This window comes from Coregonus lavaretus, assembly GCF_964263955.1.
Source record: "Coregonus lavaretus genome assembly, chromosome: 32".
Classification (NCBI taxonomy): Eukaryota; Metazoa; Chordata; class Actinopteri; order Salmoniformes; family Salmonidae; genus Coregonus; species Coregonus lavaretus.
Window position 1 is genome coordinate 28129212 of NC_140019.1, and position 27604 is coordinate 28156815.

The 27604-nt window shown below is 42.8% G+C and overlaps 1 protein-coding gene across 1 annotated transcript in view; it reads right to left on the reverse strand.

Annotated features, from left to right (window-relative positions):
• Positions 1–372: 372 nt before the first annotated feature.
• Positions 373–27604, reverse strand: part of LOC311107434 (sideroflexin-5-like) — a gene marked incomplete at both ends in the record, with an annotated part of 40269 nt that continues 13037 nt past the window's right edge. The window contains 11 exons of the mRNA XM_084149926.1: positions 373–450; positions 692–809; positions 5825–5910; positions 8749–8864; positions 18172–18262; positions 18480–18545; positions 19617–19673; positions 22234–22287; positions 22574–22599; positions 22692–22746; positions 22891–22917. Coding sequence (XP_084006052.1) covers positions 373–450; positions 692–809; positions 5825–5910; positions 8749–8864; positions 18172–18262; positions 18480–18545; positions 19617–19673; positions 22234–22287; positions 22574–22599; positions 22692–22746; positions 22891–22917 — 774 coding nt within the window. The remainder of the gene's footprint in view (positions 451–691; positions 810–5824; positions 5911–8748; positions 8865–18171; positions 18263–18479; positions 18546–19616; positions 19674–22233; positions 22288–22573; positions 22600–22691; positions 22747–22890; positions 22918–27604) is intronic.

The window sequence follows — 27604 nt, forward strand, 5'->3', positions numbered from 1 at the left end:
GACCCTGTAAAACAACACAATTCACTGCACCTCTCTGGTGTAAGTGACAATAAAACATATTGGTTAAGACAGCACATGATAATATATGCTACACTATATGCAGCAGAAAGTGCCTAGACCTGTTACCATGTTAGGCTATGGGAGAGAGAGCTCCGGGGTGAAGCTTCCCCTAGGTACAGATCTAGGATCAGCTTCCCTTCCCTGAATCCATTAGTGGGGAAAATGCTAAACTGACCCAAGATCAGCATCTAGGTGCAACTTCACCCTACACCGCAGAGAGACCTGGAGTGTCCGTGACAGCCAATCAAAAAGGAGGCTCATTTAAATCGCTGTTCCGTGCCCTGTCCTCTACTTTCTCCTCGGGGGCCGTCATCACAGTCCCTTGTTGTAGGTCACCACCTTGCTATCGGTTGCCATGGCGATCTCAGGCTCAAGCTGAGACACCTCGATCTATTGACGTTGAACCAGAGAAAGAGATGTAAGCACACAATACGCCTACCAACCCTCTGCAACGCCTAATAGCCATTCACAGTACCTCTAAACCCAGAACCTTTGTTGTTCTTTCTTAACTACAAGTGAGAAAAAAAAGGTAACTGAAAAGTGAAGAAAGAAATGACAAGTGAAGTGTGTGTGAGGTGAATTCCTCCCCAGCTGTCCAGCCAGCCTCCAGGGATAGCAGCAGCAGTAGTACCTGAGACATCTGTGGGAATAGGCTGATGGCTAAGGGCAGGGAGAGGCTGAAGGTAGCCAGACACACCAGGCTGTGGATGGGCAGCAACAGCCTCCGATTCGTCTGCAGGAATGGAAGTCTAACAGACATGAAGGGAAGCACACATTTTCATATTGGCATTTGTATTGAGTACAATCTCAACACTAATACAATATTTCTTACACACGATTGGCTGACCCTGTAAAACAACACAATTCACTGCACCTCTCTGGTGTAATTGACAATAAAACATACAGCTGGAGGGTCATACACTGTATCGGCAGGATAGAATAGCAGCCTCTGGTAAGACAAGGGGTGGCGGTCTATGTATATTTGTAAACAACAGCTGGTGCACGATATCTAAGGAAGTCTCGAGGTTTTGCTCGCCTGAGGTAGAGTCTCTCATGATAAGCTGTAGACCACACTATCTACCGAGAGAGTTTTCATCAATATTCTTCGTAGCTGTCTATGTACCACCACAAACCGATGCTGGCACTAAGACCGCACTCAATGAACTGTATACGGCCATAAGCAAACAGGAAAACGCTCATCCAGAGGTGGCGCTCCTAGTGGCCGGGGACTTTAATGCAGGGAAACTTAAATCAGTTTTACCGCATTTCTACCAGGATGTTTAAATGTGCAACCAGTGGGAAAATAACTCAAGACCACCTTTACTCCACACACAGAGACGCGTACAAAGCTCTCCCTCACCCTCCATTTTGCAAATCTGACCATAATCCTATCGTCCTGATTCCTGTTAACAAGCAAAAACTAAAGCAGGAAGCACCAGTGTGTCAATAAAAAAGTGGTCAGATGAAGCAGATGCTAAGGTACAGGACTGTTTTGCCAACACAGACTGGAATATGTTCCGGGATTCTTCCGATGGCATTGAGGAGTACACCACATCAGTCACTGGCTTCATCAATAAGTGCATTGATGACATCGTCCCCACATTGACTGTACGTACATACCCCAACCAGAAGCCATGGATTACAGGCAACATCCGCACTGAGCTAAAGGGTAGAGCTGCATCGCAGTGCTAGCTGTGCCACTAGAGATCCTGGTTCGAATCCAGGCTCTGTCGTAGCCGGCCGCGACCGGGAGACCCATGGGGCGGCGCACAATTGGCCCAGCGTCGTCCAGGGTAGGGGAGGGAATGGCCGGCAGGGGATGTAGCTCAGTTGGTAGAGCATGGCGTTTGCAACGCCAGGGTTGTGGGTTCGATAAAATAATGTATGTGCTAACTGTAAGTCGCTCTGGATAAGAGCGTCTGCTAAATGACTAAAATGTAAATGTAATGTAAATGTGAGTGGGACTCTAACCTAAGCTTATAAGAAATCCTGCTATGCCCTACGAACCATCAAACAGGCAAAGCGTCAATACAGGACTAAGATCAAATTGTACTACACCGCCTTTGACGTTCGTCGGATGTGGCAGGGCTTGAAAACTATTACAGACTACAAAGGGAAGCACAGCTGCGAGCTGCCCAGTGACACAAGCCTACCAGATGAGCAAAATTACTTCTATGCTCGCTTCGAGGCAAGTAAGACTGAAACATGCATGAGAGCATCAGCTGTTCCGGACGACTATGTGATCACGCTCTCTGTAGCCGATGTGAGTAAGACCTTTAAACAGGTCAACATTCACAAGTCCGAAGGGCCAGACGGATTACCAGGGCATGTACACCGAGCATGCGCTGCCCAACTGGCAAGTGTCTTCACTGACATTTTCAACCTCTCCCTGTCTGAGTCTGTAATACCAACATGTTTCAAGCAGACCACCATAGTCCCTGTGCCCAAGAACACTCAGGTAACCTGCCTAAATGACTACCGACCCATAGCACTCACGTCTGTAGCCATGAAGTGCTTTGAAAGGCTGGTCATGGCTCACATCAACACCGTTATCCCAGAAACCCTAGACCCACTCCAATTTGCATACCGCCCCAATAGACCCACAGATGATGCAATCTCTATTGCCCTCCACACTGCCCTTTCACACCTGGACAAAAGGAACACCTATGTCAGAATGCTATTCATTGACTACAGCTCAGCGTTCAACACCATAGTGCCTTCAATGCTCATCACTAAGCTATGGACCCTGGGACTAAACACCTCCTTCTGCAACTGGATCCTGGACTTCCTGATGGGCCGCCCCCAGGTGGTAAGGGTAGGTAACAACACATCCGCCACGCTGATCCTCAACATGGGGGCCCCTCAGGGGTGCATGCTCAGTCCCCTCCTGTACTCCCTGTTCACTCATGACTGCATGGCCAGGCACGACTCCAACACCATCATTTAGTTTGCCGATGACACAACAGTGGTAGGAATGATCACTGACAATGACGAGACAGCCTATAGGGAGGAGGTCAGAGACCTGGCCGTGTGGACAACAACCTCTCCCTCAATTTGATCAAGACAAAGGAGATGATTGTGGACTATAGGAAAAAGAAGGGGACCGAGCACGCCCCCATTATCATCAACAGGGCTGTAGTGGAGCAGGTTGAGAGCTTAAAGTTCCTTGGTGTCCACATCACCAACAAACTAACATGGTCCAAGCACACCAAGACAGTCGTGAAGAGGGCACGACAAAACCCATTCCCCCTAAGGAGACTGAAAAGATTTGGCATGGGTCCTCAGATCCATAAAAGGTTCTACAGCTGCACCATCGAGAGCATCCTGACTGGTTGCATCACTGCCTGGTATGGCAACTGTTCGGCCTCCGACCGCAAGGCACTACAGAGGGTAGTGCGTACGGCCCAGTACATCACTGGGGCCAAGCTTCCTGCCATCCAGGACCTCTATACCAGGCGTTGTCAGAGGAAGGCCCTAAAAATGGTCAAAGACTCCAGCCACCCTAGTCATAGACTGTTCTCTCTGCTACCGCACGGCAAGCGGTATCGGAGCGCCAAGTCTAGGTCCAAGAGGCTTCTAAACAGCTTCTACCCCCCCCCCCCCCCCCCCCCTCCCCCTCCCCTTTACGCTGCTGCTACTCTCTGTTTATTATCTATGCATAGTCACTTTAATAACTGTACAGTGGGGGAAAAAAGTATTTAGTCAGCCACCAATTGTGCAAGTTCTCCCACTTAAAAAGACGAGAGAGGCCTGTAATTTTCAACATAGGTACACGTCAACTATGACAGACATATTGAGAAAAAAATTCCAGAAAATCACATTGTAGGATTTTTAATGAATTTATTTGCAAATTATGGTGGAAAATAAGTATTTGGTCAATAACAAAAGTTTCTCAATACTTTGTTATATACCCTTTGTTGGCAATGACACAGGTCAAACGTTTTCTGTAAGTCTTCACAGGGTTTTCACACACTGTTGCTGGTATTTTGGCCCATTCCTCCATGCAGATCTCCTCTAGAGCAGTGATGTTTTGGGGCTGTCGCTGGGCAACACGGACTTTCAACTCCCTCCAAAAATGTTCTATGGGGTTGAGATCTGGAGACTGGCTAGGCCACTCCAGGACCTTGAAATGCTTCTTACGAAGCCACTCCTTCATTGCCCGGGCGGTGTGTTTGGGATCATTGTCATGCTGAAAGACCCAGCCACATTTAATCTTCAATGCCCTTGCTGATGGAAGGAGGTTTTCACTCAAAATCTCACGATACATGGCCCCATTCATTCTTTCCTTTACACGGATCAGTCGTCCTGGTCCCTTTGCAGAAAAACAGCCCCAAAGCATGATGTTTCCACCCCCATGCTTCACAGTAGGTATGGTGTTCTTTGGATGCAACTCAGCATTCTTTGTCCTCCAAACACGACGAGTTGAGTTTTTACCAAAAAGTTATATTTTGGTTTCATCTGACCATATGACATTCTCCCAATCCTCTTCTGGATCATCCAAATGCACTCTAGCAAACTTCAGATGGGCCTGGACATGTACTGGCTTAAGCAGGGGGACATGTCTGGCACTGCAGGATTTGGGTCCCTGGTGGCGTAGTGTGTTACTGATGGTAGGCTTTGTTACTTTGGTCCCAGCTCTCTGCAGGTCATTCACTAGGTCCCCCCGTGTGGTTCTGGGATTTTTGCTCACCGTTCTTGTGATCATTTTGACCCCACGGGGTGAGATCTTGCGTGGTGCCCCAGATCGAGGGAGATTATCAGTGGTCTTGTATGTCTTCCATTTCCTAATAATTGCTCCCACAGTTGATTTCTTCAAACCAAGCTGCTTACCTATTGCAGATTCAGTCTTCCCAGCCTGGTGCAGGTCTACAATTTTGTTTCTGGTGTCCTTTGACAGCTCTTTGGTCTTGGCCATAGTGGAGTTTGGAGTGTGACTGTTTGAGGTTGTGGACAGGTGTCTTTTATACTGATAACAAGTTCAAACAGGTGCCATTAATACAGGTAACGAGTGGAGGACAGAGGAGCCTCTTAAAGAAGAAGTTACAGGTCTGTGAGAGCCAGAAATCTTGCTTGTTTGTAGGTGACCAAATACTTATTTTCCACCATAATTTGCAAATAAATTAATTAAAAATCCTACAATGTAATTTTCTGGATTTGTTTTCCTCAATTTGTCTGTCATAGTTGACGTGTACCTATGATGAAAATTACAGGCCTCTCTCATCTTTTTAAGTGGGAGAACTTGCACAATTGGTGGCTGACTAAATACTTTTTTCCCCCACTGTACCTACATGTACATATTACCTCAATTACCTCGACTAACCGGTGCCCCCGCACATGGACTCGGTACCGGTACCCCCTGTATATAGCCTCGCTATTGTTATTTTTACTGCTGCTCTTTAATTATTTGTTACTTTTATTTCGTATTATTTTGTATTGTATTTTTTGGGGGTATTCTTTCTTAAAACTGCATTGTTAGTTTAGGGCTTGTAAGTAAGCATTTCACTGTAAGGTCTACACCTGTTGTATTTGGCGCATTTGACAAATACAATTTGATTTGATTTGATTACAATAGTAATTGTAAACAACTCCACCTCTTGCAAAAAATGTAATGCCATAGACTGTTCATCTGTTGTAAACATTGTCCTATCCAGAACTCTGTTCCTCAGGCTTTAGGTATTTCAACTGATACTATCCTGACATTAATGCAGGGACTCGACAAGGCAGTACAATAAATATTTCCGACCCATCTAGAAGCTTGACATACTTTTCTAGGTAGGACATGATGATGGGAGGAAGGACAAAGATTGGCATCGGGAGGACCACTCTGGTAAAGGCTGTCTCCATAATTGCCTGGGGGGGAAGAAAAATATTGTGCACATGATTCAATTCAAAATATTGCAATGTGGATTAAATTCCCCCTCCCATGAGATTAGAAGGATATGGCATATGGACATGTAGAAAAAGGTATAAATAGACAAATTATAAATTATAAAATAAACCTGTTCTTTATTCAACCTCATCTGAAGAATCATACTGACTTCAGTAGTGGACAGACTATTCAGAAACGGATTCTCCACACATTAAAAATACACATTTCTCCACACATTAAAAATACACATTTCGCATTTGTCACGGATTCTGCCGAGACTGCCCTTCCTTCTGGCTCGGGCAGGCTTCGGCGGTCGTCGTCACCGGAGTACTAGCTGCTGCCGATCTATGTTTTATGTTTCTATGTTCATCTGGGTGTTGTCTAGTGTTGCACACCTGTTTCCCATTATGTATTATGTCCTTCCCTATTTAACCTGTTCGCTCCCACTGTGTGTTGTGCGTGTTTGTTACTTGATACGAGTGTCGTTTGTGCTTGACTCTGGCCGTGCGGTTGAGGTGGACGCGTCCGAGGCTGGGATAGGCGCTGTACTTTCTCAGCGCTCGGGCACGCCACCCAAGCTCTGCCCCTGTGCTTTCTTTTCGAAGAAACTCAGCCCGGAGGAGCGCAACTATGATGTGGGGGACCGGGAGCTGTTGGCTGTGGTCAAAGCCCTGAAAGCGTGGCGACATTGGCTTGAGGGGGCTAAATACCCTTTTCTCATTTTAACTGACCACCGCAATCTGGAGTACATCCGAGTGGCGAAGGCAGATGCTCTGTCCCGACTGTATGACACGGAGGAGAGTTCCGTGGCGCCCACTCCCATACTTCCGGCGTCGTGTCTGGTGGCACCGGTGGTATGGGAGGTTGACGCGGATATCGAGCGGGCGTTGCGTAACGAACCCACTCCTCCCCAGGGTCCAGAGGGTCGTATGTACGTACCGCTGGAGGTCCGCGATCGTTTGATCTATTGGGCTCACACGTCACCCTCCTCTGGTCATCCTGGCATCGGTCGGACAGTGAACTGTCTTAGTGGGAAGTACTGGTGGCCCACCTTAGCTAAGGACGTGAGGGTTTATGTTTCCTCCTGCTCGGTGTGCACCCAGTGTAAAGCTCCTAGACACCTGCCCAGAGGGAAATTACACCCCCTACCCGTTCCACAACGACCGTGGTCCCACCTATCGGTGGATTTTATGACTGATCTTCCTCCCTCAAAAGGGAACACAACCATCCTAGTCGTTGTGGATCGGTTTTCTAAGTCCTGTCGCCTCCTTCCTCTGCCCGGACTCCCTACGGCCAGGTGGAGAGAATCAACCAGGAGGTGGGTAGGTTTCTGAGGTCGTATTGCCAGGACCGGCGAGGGGAGTGGTCGGTTTTCCTATCCTGGGCAGAGATGGCAATCAACTCCAACCGCCACTCCTCAACTGACCTCACTCCTTTCCAGTGTGTTAGGTTATCAGCCGGCCCTGTCACCTTGGCATCAGAGCCAGATCGAGGTACATGCGGTGGACGAGTGGGTTTGGCACTCGCAGGAGACCTGGGACGCTGGCCATGAACGCCTGCAGCGGGCCATCAGGCGGCAGAAGGTGAGCGCCGACCGCTACCGCAGTGAAGCCCCGGTGTATGCACCGGGGGACTGGGTCTGGCTCTCGACCCGAAACCTGACCCTTCGCCTGCCCTGCCGGAAGTTGGGTAGGTGGTTTGTGGGCCCATTTAAAGTCCTGAGGAGAGTGAACGAGGTATGTTATAGGTTACAGCTTCCTACTAATTATTGCATTAACCCCTCGTTCCATGTGTCTCTCCTCAGGCCGGTGGTAGCTGGTCCACTCCAGGAATCTGAGATACGGGAGGTTCCTCCGCCCCCACTTGACATCGAGGGGGCACCGGCGGACTCGGTCCATTCCATCCTGTATTCGAGGCGTTGGATGGGGGGCCTGCAGTATCTCGTGGAGTGGGAGGGGTATGGTCCAGAGGAGCGGTGCTGGGTTCCTAGGAGGGATATCCTCGATCCCTCCTTGTTGAGAGAATTTCATCGTAATCATCCGACTCGCCCCGCGCCGCATCCTCCTGGCCGTCCCCGAGGCCGGTGTCGACGCACGGCTGGAGCCACACGTCGGGGGGGGGGGGGGGGGGGGGTACTGTCATGGATTCTGCCAAGACTGCCCTTCCTTCTGGCTCGGGCAGGCTTCGGCATTCGTCGTCACCGGAGTACTAGCTGCTGCCGCTCTATGTTTTATGTTTCTATGTTCATCTGGGTGTTTTCTAGTGTTGCACACCTGTTTCCCATTTTGTATTATGTCCTTCCCTATTTAACCTGTTCGCTCCCACTGTGTGTTGTGTTTGTTACTTGTTACGAGTGTCGTTTGTGAGCGGGTTGCTCCTCCCTGTGTTGGAGGTTTTGCTTGTTTCTTTACTATACAGTAAAGTAGATTTTCATTTCATTCTGTGTCCTGCGCTTGACTCTGGCCTACCGCATTCCACAGACATTCATGACAGCATTGAATATACAATATCAACAGTTTACAGAAAACATATTTAGCCAGGAACACATAATTAAATAGAACACTAGAATGGGTATAGGCATATCGACAACATGATAACAGGATGGCTATCTTGGTCAGGGTATCTTTCAGTCTAAAGACCCCTCAAATATGGTCAAATATTGAATAGAAATATGAATTTGATATATCTGCAAAGTATGTTTGATTGCTAGCTAGGCAGTTCGTTTTTGTGGAATGATTCCATTCATTTTATGGCCAGGAAGGAAACAGTGTTTTTATACAGGCTAGTGTGAGAGTTCTCACCGATGGCCAGCCACTCACATGTTTGGCAGCAATCTTTGAGGAGCCCACCACGTTCCCATTTCCGTCCAGCACGTCGATGCCCTCCGACAGCTCATTGTGCCTCATGAGGCCCACGTTGCAAATGTTGGCACTGGCTGAGAAAGTGGAGAAGACTGGTTGTGACAGTGCCGTTGCATGACATTCAGCTGACATTGAGACCTACCTGTTTAAATACTGTAAAAATGCATCTTTCCTTCCTCCTGTCCTTGAAGTAATCACTAATCTGACGACTAGACTACTTTAGGGATGGGAGAAAGGATAGATGCATTTTAAGAGCATTCCAACAGGGCCAATGTATACATTTCATATTGATTTGTTTGGAGGATTCCACTTCAGCAAGGGATTTCTATAGACCAGCCCTCAGTAAGTACATACAGTGGGGAGAACAAGTATTTGATACACTGCTGATTTTGCAGGTTTTCCTACTTGCAAAGCATGTAGAGGTCTGTAATTTTTATCATATGTACACTTCAACTAGGAGAGACTGAATCTAAAACTGAATCTAAAAACTTTTTTTTTTGTCATTTAGCAGACGCTCTTATCCAGAGCGACTTACAGGAGCAATTAGGGTTTATGTGCCTTGCTCAAGGGCACATCGACAGATTTTTCACCTAGTCGGCTCGGGGATTAGAACCAGCGACCTTTCGGTTACTGGCACAACGCTCTTAACCACTAAGCTACCTGCCGCCCCAGGCGTAATTAATTTGCATTTTATTGCATGACATAAATATTTGATACATCAGAAAAGCAGAACTTAATATTTGGTACAGAAACCTTTGTTTGCAATTACAGAGATCATACGTTTCCTGTAGGTCTTGACCAGGTTTGCACACACTGCAGCAGGGATTTTGGCCCACTCCTCCATACAGACCTTCTCCAGATCCTTCAGGTTTTGGGGCTGTCGCTGGGCAATACGAACTTTCAGCTCCCTCCAAAGATTTTCTATTGGGTTCAGGTCTGGAGACTGGCTAGGCCACTCCAGGACCTTGAGATTCTTCTTATGGAGCCACTCCTTAGTTGCCCTGGCTGTGTGTTTCGGGTCGTTGTCATGCTGGAAGACCCAGCCACGACCCATCTTCAATGCTCTTACTGAGGGAAGGAGGTTGTTGGCCAAGATCTCGCGATACATTGCCCCATCCATCCTCCCCTCAATACGGTGCAGTCGTCCTGTCCCCTTTGCAGAAAAGCATCCCCAAAGAATGATGTTTCCACCTCCAAGCTTCACGGTTGGGATGGTGTTCTTGGGGTTGTACTCATCCTTCTTCTTCCTCCAAACACGGCGAGTGGAGTTTAGACCAAAAAGCTATATTTTTGTCTCATCAGACCACATGACCTTCTCCCATTCCTCCTCTGGATCATCCAGATTGTCATTGGCAAACTTCAGATGGGCCTGGACATGCGCTGGCTTGAGCAGGGGGATCTTGCATGCGCTGCAGGATTTTAATCCATGACGGCATAGTGTGTTACTAATGGTTTTCTTTGAGACTGTGGTCCCAGCTCTCTTCAGGTCATTGACTAGGTCCTGCCGTGTAGTTCTGGGCTGATCCCTCACCTTCCTCATGATCATTGATGCCCCACGAGGTGAGATCTTGCATGGAGCCCCAGACCGAGGATGATTGACCGTCATCTTGAACTTCTTCCATTTTCTAATAATTGCGCCAACAGTTGTTGCCTTCACACCAAGCTGCTTGCCTATAGTCCTGTAGCCCATCCCAGCCTTGTGCAGGTCTACAATTTTATCCCTGATGTCCTTACACAGCTCTCTGGTCTTGGCCATTGTGGAGAGGTTGGAGTCTGTTTGATTGAGAGTGTGGACAGGTGTCTTTTATACAGGTAACAAGTTCAAACAGATGCAGTTAATACAGGTAATGAGTGGAGAACAGGAGGGCTTCTTAAAGAAAAACTAACAGGTCTGTGAGAGCCGGAATTCTTACTGGTTGGTAGGTGATCAAATACTTATGTCATGCAATAAAATGCAAATTAATTACTTAAAAATCATACAATGTGATTTTCTGGATTTTTGTTTTAGATTCCGTCCCTCACAGTTGAAGTGTACCTATGATAAAAAAATTACAGACCTCTACATGCTTTGTAAGTAGGAAAACCTGCAAAATCAGCAGTGTATCAAATACTTGTTCTTCCCACTGTAGGTTTCACATTTACAACTGGGGAGAGCTTACAGTATAACTTTGACAACATTAAACAGTGATCTAGGTAATAGGAGGATAGCTATTAGCTACACAATGCTAACCACGCAAAGCTTAGGGAGTGAACGTTATTTATAATAAGCGTTACATGGAGAAAATCGGACCTCTCTGAAATGAAAATGGATGGCCTTCCCTTCAGCAAAATATATTTTACCTAAACTCTCTCTGAACGCTTGAAAAAAACAAGTGACCCTCCCCTATACCCAAAATAATAATTAAAACAAAATGGAAAGCAGAGAACATGTCTACTGTTTACCCTCACTTCTTGGTCAGACCAGAGCCTTAGATATGCAGTTTTAGAAACCGTTCTTCGTCCTGTAAGCATTACATGGCAACGCAGGAATTTTGATAGAGCACAGGGCTGAGGGTCAGAAGGTTGTGGGTTCACAGACCACCGTGCACAAGAGTAGGGGTGGAAAGATCTCCTTTATAGTAAAAGCATTGCATTAATCTATCATCGTATTTGCAGGTCCAAGAAAAAAGTGCATTTTATAAAAATGTCATTCAATTCTACGTATTAGCAGAATATTTTACAATACCACACACATTACTGAAATTACAGGCTAAGAATGAACAGAGAGACAGGCCTATGTGTTCATCTTATCATATTTCTCCAATGCCAAATCAGTGTCTTGTTTACAATGAAACTGTCCCTGTTTGCAAATAATTACATCTGCCCCTTGTTAGCTTTTGAATAAAATAAAATGGACCGATTAAATAAAGGCCTACCTTTCAACCCCAGACAGAGTAGACCTACCTTTCCACCCCATACAGAGTAGACCTACCTTTCCACCCCAGACAGAGTAGACCTACCTTTCAACCCCAGACAGAGTAGACCTACCTTTCCACCCCATACAGAGTAGACCTACCTTTCCACCCCAGACAGAGTAGACCTACCTTTCCACCCCAGACAGAGTAGACCTACCAATGCAGAAAAATGTAAGCTTTAACTGCTGACTACTCTTCTTCCGTGGCCTAACCCAACTAGAGAAGGTCACAAGTGTTTCCCTAAAAGCTGTCTTGGTTTAAACATCTTCTATTGTACGGAAAGTGAATAGCTTAATCAATTGATAGTGACAGAATTAGATTACTTCCCAAGCAAAGTTTATTTTTGTCTCCTCGGCTATAGAAGGTTGTAGCTCAGCCTCTGAATGTCATATCCCCATATGCAATGGAGTCACGGTCATTCTAGCATAAAGCTCCACGGAACAAAGCACTGTTATAGATCCCTTTATATAAATCGGTCCGTTTTATTTTATTCAAAAGCTAACAAGGGGTAGGCCTGTGCTTTTTTCCATTTTCTTTAATAAAAGGTAGGCCTATGGCATACCCTCTTATTCCTCTCAAATCGAGTCTTGGTTTTAACTTAACAGCCCTTCACTGACACGGAGGAAGGATATTTAAAGAGTCCATGTTGGGTGGAGGAATCGACCGACAAATCTATGGATATAGCAGCCTTTAGCCTAATTTCGTCCTTCAAACAGATAGGCCTACCTCTTATTTCTTAAATAGGAAGAAATAGGCTCCAACACAAAGCCATCTTGTTGTTAGTAAAGTGTAATTAAAATGAAGACTGTTGAAATTAATTATGCCTACTCGAATTTGCCTACTTTCAGCACCATGAGCTGTCCATTTCCGATTGATTGTGCCACGGCTGCTGCTTCAAGTTTCACCATTGCAGTATATATTTATATATTTTTGTTAGTTTTTTTATTAACAAACAAATATTAACATACAAAAGAGGAATAGTCACATGCAAACAAGCATACATACAAACTATTTACATTGCCAGGAATCCTAAAAAAACAAATCATATTAATTAATAATATTTTAAATAGTTTTAATTGCCTTTTTGTTTTATGTTTTAGTAGTGCCATATTGTTTAAATTCATTTATAAAGTGAAAGAAGTAAGGTTTTGAATTAGACCATTTGCATTTGTGAATATGAAATGTACCTAATATTATTAGCAGTTGAATTAAATATACTACATCTTTATCAATGTCAGAATTTCTGGAAAAAATAATTACAGTGAGGGAAAAAAGTATTTGATCCCCTGCTGATTTTGTATGTTTGCCCACTGACAAAGACATGATTAGTCTATAATTTTAAAGGTAGGTTTATTTGAACAGTGAGAGACAGAATAACAACAAAAAAATGTCATGTCAAAAATGTTATAAATTGATTTGCATTTTAATGAGGGAAATAAGTATTTGACCCCTCTGCAAAACATGACTTAGTACTTGGTGGCAAAACCCTTGTTGGCAATCACAGAGGTCAGATGTTTCTTGTAGTTGGCCACCAGGTTTGCACACATCTCAGAAGGGATTTTGTCCCACTCCTCTTTGCAGATCTTCTCCAAGTCATTAAGGTTTCGAGGCTGACGTTTGGCAACTCGAACCTTCAGCTCCCTCCACAGATTTTCTATGGGATTAAGGTCTGGAGACTGGCTAGGCCACTCCAGGACCTTAATGTGCTTCTTCTTGAGCCACTCCTTTGTTGCCTTGGCCGTGTGTTTTGGGTCATTGTCATGCTGGAATATCCATCCACGACCCATTTTCAATGCCCTGGCTGAGGGAAGGAGGTTCTCACCCAAGATTTGACGGTACATGGCCCCGTCCATCGTCCCTTTGATGTGGTGAAGTTGTCCTGTCCCCTTAGCAGAAAAACACCCCCAAAGCATAATGTTTCCACCTCCATGTTTGACGGTGGGGATGGGGTTCTTGGGGTCATAGGCAGCATTCATCCTCCTCCAAACACGGCGAGTTGAGTTGATGCCAAAGAGCTCGATTTTGGTCTCATCTGACCACAACACTTGCACCCAGTTCTCCTCTGAATCATTCAGATGTTCATTGGCAAACTTCAGACGGGCCTGTATATGTGCTTTCTTGAGCAGGGGGACCTTGCGGGCGCTGCAGGATTTCAGTCCTTCACGGCGTAGTGTGTTACCAATTGTTTTCTTGGTGACTATGGTCCCAGCTGCCTTGAGATCATTGACAAGATCCTCCCGTGTAGTTCTGGGCAGATTCCTCACCGTTCTCATGATCATTGCAACTCCACAAGGTGAGATCTTGCATGGAGCCCCAGGCCGAGGGAGATTGACAGTTCTTTTGTGTTTCTTCCATTTGCGAATAATCGCACCAACTGTTGTCACCTTCTCACCAAGCTGCTTGGCGATGGTCTTGTAGCCCATTCCAGCCTTGTGTAGGTCTACAATCTTGTCCCTGACATCCTTGGAGAGCTCTTTGGTCTTGGCCATGGTGGAGAGTTTGGAATCTGACTGATTGATTGCTTCTGTGGACAGATGTCTTTTATACAGGTAACATACTGAGATTATGAGCACTCCCTTTAAGAGTGTGCTCCTAATCTCAGCTCGTTACCTGTATAAAAGACACCTGGGAGCCAGAAATCTTTCTGATTGAGAGGGGGTCAAATAATTATTTCCCTCATTAAAATGCAAATCAATTTATAACATTTTCGACATGCGTTTTTCTGGATTTTTTTGTTGTCAGTGGGCAAACGTACAAAATCAGCAGGGGATCAAATACTTTTTTCCCTCACTGTATATCAAAACCATTACATTGCACAACCTGTCCTGTTTTCTTTGTAACAAAGTTCTGTATGTCAATCAAAAAAATTATACTATAAATACAGGGGGAAAAAACTAATGATAAATGGACTCCTTCTCCATTCCACAGAAATCACAATTATAGTCAATATTCAGCTTGAATCTTTCCAAAACATGTTTCACAGGATAAATTCTATGTAACATTTTAAATGAAATTTCCTTTACCTTGTTACTGATACAATATCTGTTAGGAATTTTCCATGCTTTCCCCCCATTGTGCAGTTGAAGTCGGAAGTTTACATACACCTTAGCCAAATACATTTAAACTCAGTTTTTCACAATTCCTGACATTTAATCCTAGTAAAAATTCCCTGTCTTAGGTCAGTTAGGATTGCCACTTTATTTTAAGAATGTGAAATGTCAGAATAATAGTAGAGAGAATGATTTATTTCAGCTTTTATTTATTTCATCACATTCCCAGTGGGTCAAAAGTTTACATACACTCAATTAGTATTTGGTAGCATTGCCTTTAAATTGTTTAACTTGGGTCAAACGTTTCGGGTAGCCTTCCACAAGCTTCCCACAATAAGTTGGATGAATTTTGGCCCATTCCTCCTGACAGAGCTGGTGTAACTGTGTCAGGATTGTAGGCCTCCTTGCTCGCACACGCTTTTTCAGTTCTGCCCACACATTTTCTATAGGATTGAGGTCAGGGCTTTGTGATGGCCACTCCAATACCTTGACTTTGTTGTCCTTAAGCCATTTTGCCACAACTTTGGAAGTATGCTTGGGGTCATTGTCCATTTGGAAGAACTATTTGCGACCAAGCTTTAACTTCCTGACTGATGTCTTGAGATGTTGCTTCAAATATATCCACATAATTTTCCTTCCTCATGATGCCATCTATTTTGTGAAGTGCACCAGTCCCTCCTGCAGCAAAGCACCCCCACAGCATGATGCTGCCACCCCCGTGCTTCACGGGTGGAATGGTGTTCTTCGGCTTGCAAGCAACCCCCTTTTTCCTCCAAACATAACGATGGTCATTATTGCCAAACAGTTCTATTTTTGTTTCATCAAACCAGAGGACATCTCTCCAAAAAGTAAGATATTTGTCCCCATATGCAGTTGCAAACCGTTGTCTGGCTTTTTTATGGCGGTTTTGGAGCAGTGGCTTCTTCCTTGCTGAGCGGCCTTTCAGGTTATGTCAATATAGGACTTGTTTTACTGTGAATTTAGATACTTTTGTACCTGTTTCCTCCAGCATCTTCACAAGGTCCTTTGCTGTTGTTCTTGGATTGATTTGCACTTTTCGCACCAAAGTACGTTCGTTCATCTCTAGGAGACAGAACGCGTCTCCTTCCTGAGCAGTATGACGGCTGCGTGGTCCCATGGTGTTTATACTTGCATACTATTGTTTGTACAGATGAACATGGTACCTTCAGGCGTTTGGAAATTGCTCCCAAGGATGAACCAGACTTGTGGAGGTCTACCATTTTTTTTCTGAGGTCTTGGCTGATTTATTTTGATTTTCCCAATGATGTCAAGCAAATATGCACTGAGTTTGAAGGTAGGCCTTGAAATACATCCACAGGTACACCTCCAATTGACTCAAATGATGTCAATTAGCCTATCAGAAGCTTCTAAAGCCATGACATCATTTTCTGGAATTTTCCAAACTGTTTAAAGGCACAGTCAACTTAGTGTATGTAAACATCTGACCCACTGGAATTGTGATACAGTGAATTATAAGTGAATTTATCTGTCTGTAAACAATTGTTGGATAAATTACTTGTGTCATGCACAAAGTAGATGTCCTAACCGACTTGCCAAAACTAGTTTGTTAACAAGACATTTGTGGAGTGGTTGAAAAACTAGTTTTAATGACTCCAACCTAAGTGTATGTAAACTTCCGAGGGAAATGTAGTATCACAAACAATATTCCTAATCTATTTATTACTACATTTATCTTTGAGGATGTTAATATTGCCAATTAATATATTTTAATGTAAATCTATGTTACTTACATCAACCACAGAGGAATTAAAACAACTTTTTTTTTAACTAGGAATCGCATCAAAAACAATTGCATATTATTTCGGGGTTATTGGAATTCTAAACTTATCAATAAATTCCCCATATGAGAGTAGATAGTCATCCTCATTCAGTAACTAACCAACCAAAATAATTGTATTCTCAGTTCCGAAAAAAATATATACAAAAAATAAATTGTATATATCTTTGTTGTTCCATAGAAAGTATCTGTGAGGGGAAAAATTATGTTTATATGCTAACATCCAAGCTAAAAGTGCCTGCTTATGGAATTTGTTCAATTTTACTGGGATTTTATCAACATCAAAATAACACCAAAGCAGAAATTCTAAACCACCAACAGAGTCAAATAAATACTTAAGGAAGACATTCCAAATACTGCCCTGGTTCTTAATATACTTCAGAATCCAATTTATTTAAAAAGTATTATTTAGAGTACTGAAATCTAAAACCTCAAGACCTCCTTGTTCTTGGGTATTACTGAGCATATATTTCCGTAGATAGTGAAGCTTGTTCTGAATCTGGCTTATTGTGATATCAATAACTCTGATAAATACATCATGGGCAAGAAACATATTATTTTTAATAAAATCTATTATAGTAGTAACAATCTATCAAAGTTCCCCTCTGTTCCTCCTTCTCATCTTGGCACTCTCCTTCTCAAACTGAACAGAACATATAGGCTATAGGCTGGTCCACGCGCAATATAAAAAAAAATTATGCTGTGTAGGCCTAATCAAAAATTATTTTGGGAAATAAGCCTTTGACTCTCTTCTTGAACTGCCACCATAGGCCTAAACAGCACAGTCATTGTTTAGATAGCACACAAAACCGTTTTTGATCAGCAAGAGCAGAGCAGGCCGGGGCTCAGGGTTGGAATATTCATTGCAGTGTGTAATGCAGCCTAGTTGTATTTACACCATCCCACCAGCTTTCTTAGAAATATCACTCTGTGCTTCTCTGAGCATGCACTTCGCAGCCTATAGCCTATAGCCTATGGGTCATTTGATTGAGACCACACTAAATAGCCTATAAGCTCACTTGATATTGCGTGTCCAGCGGAGAATCAGAGATGAGGGGTGGCATCGGGCACACATCCATATATAGCCTAATAACTAATTCTAAAACACTGAGAAATAAATATAGATGTTTCATCAATTACAAATTACATGATCCTCACCTGGACTAGATTAAAAAAATACTAAACCCTCCCCTTGACTGAAATGGAAAAAGCATGATCCTCCCCCATTATCCTCAAGGTAACCATTCTGTAAATGTATTATAGAGTTTTATAAGCCTGCAAAACTCTGCCTCCTCTGACACCAGTTTATCTGCAGCTCTTGTTAAAGGTGATGTATCCCTGTGAGGGATGCATTTATAGCAAAGCTCTATGAATACAAGGGGGAGACCTGCATACAGGACAGGACAGACGGTGAATGAACCCAAAAGTAAAGGCAGTATTTATTTGCACCTGTAGCTCATATTACATTGAGGTAAACAGGTGTTTTAATCGAGTCTAGATTGTCACATTAATACTGTAATAAAAATAACTTAATAATTCATTATTTATGAATACATACCCACAGCTGGGAAAGGGATGAGTCTCTGTATGATCATTTGGGTTGCTGGACTCAACCTGTTGGCTCTCTGAATCAGTACATTCAGTCCCACCTAAACACAGCACAAACTTTAGGATAAACCCTCAACTAAATTTGTACTGTTTTACACCTGTCATATCCTGTGCACGTGGCAAATAAACTTTTAAACTTAAACCCATTTAACCATGTAACACCTATGTTATTACATATAGCACAAATAGGCAGGACAGAATCCCTGCTCTTAGACTGAATATTAATTATCATAAAATGTATAATCATCAACAACTGACCGCAAGGGAGACAGCACTGGTCACAGCTCCGAAGTAACCTTGAAGAAACTTGGATGTCGGTGTAGGCTAATATGAACAACAACATGAATGACTTAGTATTTCACAGCCTCTCACATAAGACTAACGCTGGCTAAAATCATTATCTGGAATACCAAAACTCTAAATAGAAAATGGACACTTTGACATCATTTCAAAATAGTTTTTTTTTTTTTACATCTGGGTTGTGTTAATTAGGGCAAACCATAGCAAAACATTTCTTATTGCAAGTCCAGGTAATCCCTCCCTGTTTCAGTCAATGTTCTTCTCTTTGGGCCAAATGAACATGACCCATGGGCTAAATAGGTAATTATCAATAAAATGTCACAATATAAGGTGCAGAGCGTTCCATTTGCCTCCTGGAGAGCAGTTACTTGCTGTATAACTCTGATGATAGAGCTAAATGTGCGCAATTGTTTTGCATGGAATAATCAGAAATGTGTAGTTCTGACTATGCTCTTCAAGTGGTGATGATATTACAACCAAATAGTTAACATATATTTAACAAAAAACGGAACGTAATTGTCAATGGTTTTAGCTGAGCTGGGGTTCTCCTTGCCCCCCAGCAGCCAAATCAAAACGTATTGGGACGTTTTATTGATAACCACATATTGAAGGAAATCTACAGTACCAGATGGAGGAGGTGCAGTGCTAGTTGCTATGGAGCAGCACAGTCTGTGGACCAAAAACACTTACACAGAACTGTAATTTAATAGTTTTTCTGGGAATCAAGTCGTAAACAATATCCATTATCCTCTCATACACTACCTTAGTAACATCATACATTACCTTAGTAACATCATACACTACCTTAGTAACATCATACACTACCTTAGTAGTAACATCATACACTACCTTAGTAGTAACATCATACACTACCTTAGTAGTAACATCATACACTACCTTAGTAGTAACATCATACACTACCTTAGTAGTAACATCATACACTACCTTAGTAGTAACATCATACACTACCTTAGTAGCATCATACCCTACCATAGTAACATCATACACTACCTTAGTAACATTATACACTAACTTAGTAACATCATACACTACCTAAGTAACATCATACACTACCTAAGTAACGTCATACACTACCTTAGTAGCATTGCGGTTTGAGTAGTTGACACAGGCATTGTGACTCTGGTTCAGCCACTGAAAGGAAAAAAAACATTCAGTGAAATTCAATTACATCAGTTAACCCAACTAGGAAGAAGAGCGTATCCAATGTGGATATTAACAACATGGTAAAAGGTTATTGTTGAAAAGGTACAGTTGAAGTCAGAAGTTTACATACACTTAGGTTGGAGTCATTAAAACTTGTTTTTCAATCACTCCACAAATGTCTTGTTAACAAACTATGGTTTTGGCAAGTCGGTTAGGACATCTACTTTGTGCATGACACAAGTAAGTTTTCCAACAAATTGTTTACAGACAGATTATTTCACTTAGAATTCACTGTATCACAATTCCAGTGGGTCAGAAGTTTACATACACTAAGTTGACTGTGCCTTTAAACAGCTTGGAAAATTCCAGAAAATGATGTAATGGCTTTACAAGCTTCTGATAGGCTAATTGACATCATTTGAGTCAATTCAAATCAAATCAAATTTATTTGCCACATGCGCCGAATACAACAGGTGTACACAGTACCGTGAAAAACGTACTTACAGCTCATAACCAACAATGTATTTATCTTTTAATAAAAAAGTAAAATAAAACAAAACAAAAAAGTGTTGAGAAAAAAAGAGCAGAAGTAAAATAAAATAACAGTAGGGAGGCTATATACAGGGAGGATACCGGTGCAGAGTCAATGTGCGGGGGCACCGGCTAGTTGAGGTAGTTGAGGTAATATGTACATGTGGGTAGAGTTAAAGTGACTATGCATAAATCATTAACAGAGTAGCAGCAGCGTAAAAAGATGGGGTGGGGGTGGGGGTGCAGTGCAAATAGTCCCAGTAGCCATGATTAGCTGTTCAGGAGTCTTATGGCTTGGGGGTAGAAGCTGTTGAGAAGCCTTTTGGACCTAGACTTGGCGCTCCGGTACCGCTTGCCGTGCGGTAGCAGAGAGAACAGTCTATGACTAGGGTGGCTGGAGTCTTTGACAATTTTGAGGGCCTTCCTCTGACACCCCCTGGTATAGAGGTCCTGGATGGCAGGAAGCTTGGCCCCAGTGATGTACTGGGCCGTACGCACTACCCTCTGTAGTGTCTTGCGGTCGGAGGCCGAGCAGTTGCCATACCAGGCGGTGATGCAACCAGTCAGGATGCTCTCGATGGTGCAGCTGTAGAACTTTTTGAGAATCTGAGGACCCATGCCAAATCTTTTCAGTCTCCTGAGGGGGAATAGGCTTTGTTGTGCCCTCTTCACGACTGTCTTGGTGTGTTTGGACCATGATAGTTTGTTGGTGATGTGGACACTACCTTCAAACTCAGTGCCTTTTTGCTTGACATCATGGGAAAATCAAAATAAATCAGCCAAGACCTCAGAAAAAAGATTGTAGACCTCCACAAGTCTGGTTCATCCTTGGGAGCAATTTCCAAACGCCTGAACGTACCACATTCATCTGTACAAACAATAGTACACAAGTATAAACACCATGGGACCAAGCAGCCGTCATACTGCTCAGGAAGGAGACACGTTATGTCTCCTAGAGATGAACGTACATTGGTGCGAAAAGTGCAAATCAATCCCAGAACAACAGCAAAGGACCTTGTGAAGATGCTGGAGGAAACAGGTAAAAAGGTATCTATATCCACAGTAAAACGAGTCCTATATCGACATAACCTGAAAGGCCGCTCAGCAAGGAGCGCTCAGCACTGCTCCAAAACCGCCATAAAAAGCCATACAACGGTTTTCAACTGCACATGGGGATAAAGATCTTAGTTTTTGGAGAAATGTCCTCTGGTCTGATGAAACAAATATATAACTGTTTGGCCATAATGACCATCGTTATGTTTGGAGGAAAAAGGGGGTTGCTTGCAAGCCGAAGAACACCATCCCAACCGTGAAGCACAGTGGTGGCAGCATCATGCTGTGGGGGTGCTTTGCTGCAGGAGGGACTGGTGCACTTCACAAAATAGATGGCATCATGAGGAAGGAAAATTATGTGAATATATTGAAGCAACATCTCAAGACATCAGTCAGGAAGTTAAAGCTTGGTCGCAAATGGTTCTTCCAAATGGACAATGACCCCAAGCATACTTCCAAAGTTGTGGCAAAATGGCTTAAGGACAACAAAGTCAAGGTATTGGAGTGGCCATCACAAAGCCCTGACCTCAATCCTATAGAACATTTGTGGGAAGAACTGAAAAAGCAGGTGCGAGCAAGGAGGCCTACAAACCTGACTCAGTTACACCAGCTCTGTCAGGAGGAATGGGCCACAATTCACCCAGCTTATTGTGGGAAGATTGTGGAAGGCTATCGGAAATGTTTGACCCAAGTTAAACAGTTTAAAGGCAATGCTACCAAATACTAATTGAGTGTATGTAGACCCACTGGGAATGTGATGAAATAAATAAAAGCTGAAATAAATCATTCTCTCTAATATTATTCTGACATTTCACATTCTTAAAATAAAGTCGTGATCCTAACTGACCTAAGACATTTTTACTAGGATTAAATGTCAGGAATTGTGAAAAACAGAGTTTAAATGTATTTGGCTAAGGTGTATGTAAACTTCCAACTTCAACTCTATCTTGGCATGTCTTTTTACCTGCCAGAAAATAGTGGATACCACAGTCTGATTTGGAAGAAGAAGGCCCACAACCTAGATGACACCAGATAGGGAGACAATAGCTCAACTATGCTCTTACATGGTCTCTATCAGATCCAGAATGACGGCTTCCATTAGCTCTGGTCCAGGTTGTTAGTGCACATTCCTCTAATAAGTGGAGGAAAGCATACTAACACCCTGGATCAGAGCTACACTTCCATCTACCCCAAGAAGTCAGTAAAGACCATGTATAATTAAAATAATTTAAAAAATGGCTCAAGTTGAATATTCTTTCCATAGATACATATGAAATACAGTAATAATTTCACATAAGACTTACAATTGGTGTTCCAAATGGGACATAACCTGTGTAGATGCAAAATAATATAATCAGTGTAAAAATGACCAGTAGCAAAATAAAAGTCACTCTGTCGAAGAGCTTCATTCGGAAGTCATACCTGACATTCGGAAAGGCATGAAGATCTTCTCTCCTGTGTCAGGATGAATGATGGCCTGCATTCAGATATGAGATATAGAGTGTAACATCATCATCATGCTGCCAAGAGGAGAGGGGGAATATACTGTATGGCAATAAATACATGGGGTTAAAATGGGGTCAAACTGCTATATACGAAGCATACGTGCGCCAAAACGTACCTGCTTGACCTTTTGGGCTTCCCATAGCTAGAGAGTCAAAAACAACAGCTGTGTCATTTCAGAGCAGTGAGGGAAAATGTTGGGTTGCTGAATGTACGGAGTGTGCTACAACCACATATTGCAAGCGTCACAAACAATATGCTTGAAAACAAAAAGCTATTTGGAAGAGTACAGTGCCTTCAGAAAGTATTCATACCCCTTAACTTACTCCACATTTTGTTGTGTTAGTCTGAATTCAAAATGGATTATCTCATCCATCTACACACAATACCCCCATAATGAAAGTGAACAAAATGTTTTTAGAAATTGTTGCTAATTTATTGAAAATGAAATACATAAATATCTAATTTACATAAGTATTCACACCGCTGAGTCAATACTTTGTAGAAGCACCTTTGGCAGCGATTACATCTGTGAGTCTTTCTGGGTAAGTCTCTAAGAGCTTTGCACACCTGAATTGTGCAACATTTGCCCATTATTATTTTCAAAATGTCACACCCTGATCTGTTTCACCTGTCTTGTGCTTGTCTCCACCCCACTCCAGGTGTCGCACATTTTCCCCATTATCCCCTGTGCATTTATACCTGTGTTTTCTGTTTGTCTGTTGCCTGTTCGTCTTGTCTCGTCAAGCCTACCAGCGTGATTTTTATACCGTACTCCTGTTCTCTCTAGTCCCGGTTTCTAGTTCTCCCGGTTCCGACCTATTCTGCCTGACCCGGACCCTGAGCCTGCCTGCCGTCCCGTACCTATCTGACTCTGACCTGATTTACAAACCTCTGCCTGTCCTGACCCTGAGCCTGCCTGCCACCCTGTACCTATCAGACTCGGACCTGGTTACAAACCTCTGCCTGTCCTCGACCTGCCCTTTGCCTGCCTCCTGTGGTTTTAATAATGTACTCCTGAGTGGCGCAGTGGTCTAAGGCACTGCATCGCAGTGCTAACTGTGCCACTAGAGATCCTGGTTCGAATCCAGGCTCTCTCGCAGCCGGCCGCGACCGGGAGACTCATGGGCGGCGCACAATTGGCCCAGCGTCGTCCAGGGTAGGGGAGGGAATGGCCGGCAGGGATGTAGCTCAGTTGATAGAGCATGGCGTTTGCAACGCCAGGGTTGTGGGTTCGATTCCCACGGGGGGCCAGTATAAAAAAAATATGTATTGACTAACTGTAAGTCGCTCTGGATAAGAGCGTCTGCCAAATGACTAAAATGTAAATGTAAATAAACGACTCTGTATATTGAACCTTCTGTCTCCTGTGTCTGCATCTGGGTCATATCCTGAGTCATGTTACAAAATGAATCAAGCTCTGTCAAATTGGTTGTTGATCATTGCTAGACAACCATTTTTAGGTCTTGCCATAGATGTTCAAGTATACTGAACAAAAATATAAAACGCAACATGCAAAACTTTCAAAGATTTTACTGAGTTACAGTTCATATAAGGAAATCAGTCAATTGAAATTGTCATGGAAATTCTACACATGGGACACTCGAAGTCAATCTTAAATGAATCATTGTTTATTATCAGCGCACTGGAGAGGTTCCAACCAACTCAATGCACCAAGTACACATGTCGATCAGGAGCACCTCCGGGGCAGTCCCGTTAGATCTCTTCTATACAGACAAGTTATATTTGCATGATTTAGCTTATTCATCTTTCATAAATAATTCATCATTAACGTTTGCTTCATTCATGTGACCGACCAATACTGGGTCATGCATGTGACAGAAACAAGGGTCTGGGCGTTCTGCCAAATTGCAGATACTGATAGTGAGGATTCGTTCAATCAGTCACTTGCATGAACACAGCAATTGATTATTAGAAAAGCACAAACATAGAACACTGAAATTGGTTATTAGAAAAGCACAAACATAAACATTTCCATCATAAAATACATTCATTGGGCCCTAATCTATGGATTTCACATGACTGGGCAGGTGTGCAGCCATGGGTGGGCCTGGGAGGGCATAGGCCCACCCACTTGGCAGCCAGGCCCAACCACTGGGGAGTCAGGCCCAGCCAATCAGAATTAGTTTTGTACTATGGACAAAAAGTGAATTGCTTTGCAGTGGCGTGTATTCATGGATGCCAAGGGAAGCCAGGCTTCCCCAAAAAACGTACCAAGAAAAAAAGATAAAACATACAAAATAATGTTTCTTTCGACTCTCTGTGTTCCATACATTTCCTTAAATTCACAAGAGTATCTATCTGAAGCTGTCTGGTCAGAAAAGTATGACATTGTTGCCCACGTAGCATTGAATGCAAGGGAGGTCAGTGAGCATTTGGCCTACCTTGATAATACAAAATAAATTTAAAAAATTAACTGAGTGAGCTCAGCTGTGAATGGACCTGGCGCACCAAAAAAAAAGTCAAGGAAAGCCAGTTTGGATTTGGCTTCAGACCAATCACATCACAAGCCAAACGTCATTATTGACAGAAAAAATAAATAATTGTTGCGTCTCGTTGTGTTGTAGTCCTCCAGTGGCTAGCTTAGTGGTTAAGAGCGTTGTGCCAGTAACCAAAAAGTCACTGGTTCTAATCCCCGAGCTGACTAGGTGAAGAATCTGTCGATGTGCCCTTGAGCAAGGCACTTAACCTTAATTGCTCCTGTAAATCGCTCTGGATAAGAGCGTCTGCTAAATGACTGTAATGTAATGTAAACTAGCTAAAATCGTCCCTTTCCTAAATTAGCCATGGATGGAGATAGGGATTTGGATTTGTGGTTTTACTTAATTCTCTGTACTGGCCAATGATTATAACGGCGATTCTGATCCAACCATAAATGCATACATTGTGCCCCTGGCCTGAGAGAATGGAAGTTCAACATGTAGCTAGATTTGTATGCTAATGTTAACTAGCTGGCCTGCGTATCGTTGCCCATTAAAGGAAGTTAGGCTAGCGATCAACTATTTTAGCCAGGTAGCCTAGGACAACAAAAACAAAAAGCGTGTACTGTATGACAGAGTCATAGACCATTTGAAAGAGGAGGATGGCCTTGGCGCTTCTATACAAGTAGGGTGAGTCAACATGTTTTTTCTACTTGCAAGCACGCACACACACACCACACACACACACACACACACACACAAATCAGTGCCATGGACAGCCACATCATATTTATCTTACGTTGATTGGACTAAATCGTTTTTGGTATCTTTTAGTTGTCACTGTATTAGACTAAGCATATGTGATTAGATGATGTTGAAATGTTCAAGTTGAAATGGTGCTGGAATAGTGGAGGCAGCTCCTGTTTTCTTTGCAACTTGCAGTAACTCTCGGTGGTTCCAAATCAATAGTTGTTTAGTAGTCCGAAAATGTGGGAAACATTACCTTGCTTGACAGTGCTGTAGGTCATGTAACTGTTTGTTACATGCAACATGTTTTGTGAACTTCACCGGACAGATGTTGCTCTCCGGTGTTGTACTGTGTCTTCATATTTTCTTGGCTTTAGGCCTACAGTATATATAATGGCGTCAAGGCATATTAACTAATTATAGAGCAAACAACGCAATTATCACAACACAGGTTGTAATATGTTTGTTTTTTCTGGATTGGCTTCCCCTGTGATTTTACCCACGCACCGCTACTGTTGCTTTGCCACATTTTTTGCAGTTTTACTTTAGTCTCTCTTGCATCAAAGGTTAAAAACGTTTTAATAGGAGACAGAATGCGATCGGATCATCATCTAATTGGCCTTCACATAATTCTTATAGAATTTCCATTTGGAAAGGGATATTGGAAAGTTTACTGGAGGACAATATATTTTTTAACGAAGACAAAATAATTTATAACTGAATTTTTTCAGTACAATATAGGTTCAGCAAATCCCCTTATTGTTTGGGATACCTTTAAATGTACCTTCAGAGGTCATTCAATTCAATATTCATCAATAATAAAAAAGCAGTTTCTGGCTAAAGAGACAAGACTAACAAGGGAAATAGATGAAGTACTAGTACAGGTAGATAGCAATAAAAACAATACTACAGAGATAAGTTAGAGGAAAAACAAAAAGAACTGGAGGAACTTATTCAAGAACGATCAAATGAAATCTATTACAAAACAATGCAAACTGGATGGAATATGGAGAAAAATGCACCAAATTCTTCCTGAATCTCCAACACAGGAACGCTAATAAAAAGTATTTACCGAAACTCGTTACTGAAGACGGAGTCATCTATGATTCTCCGAATGGTATTTTAAAAGAGGAAGCTAAATATTTTAAGCAGATGTTATCTTTTCCGTCTCATTCTCACCCACTGAATTACGATTACTGTAAGGAATTCTTTCCAAATAATAAAAAAATTGAAAATTAACCAATGTACAGAAAGATCAGTGCGAAGGCCAAATTACAGAGGAATAACTTTTTGAGGCTATTCAGTCCTTTCAGTGTGGAAAAACCCCAGGGCTTGATGGCATACCAGTAGAGGTATATCAAGCCTTTTTTGATATACTCAAATCTCCATTGTTAGATTGTTTTAACTACCATAGAAATGGTAGTCTGACAGGTACTCAGCAGGAAGGTCTGATTTCACTATTATTAAAACAAGTCCCAGATGGCAAATATAAAGATCCAGTCTATCTTAAAAACTGGAGGCCTCTTACACTTCAATGTTGTGATGCAAAAATACTAGCGAAATGCATAGCACTCAGAATTAAAAAGGTTTTACCAGGTATTGTTCATCCTGATCAGACAGGTTTTTTACATGGACGATACATTG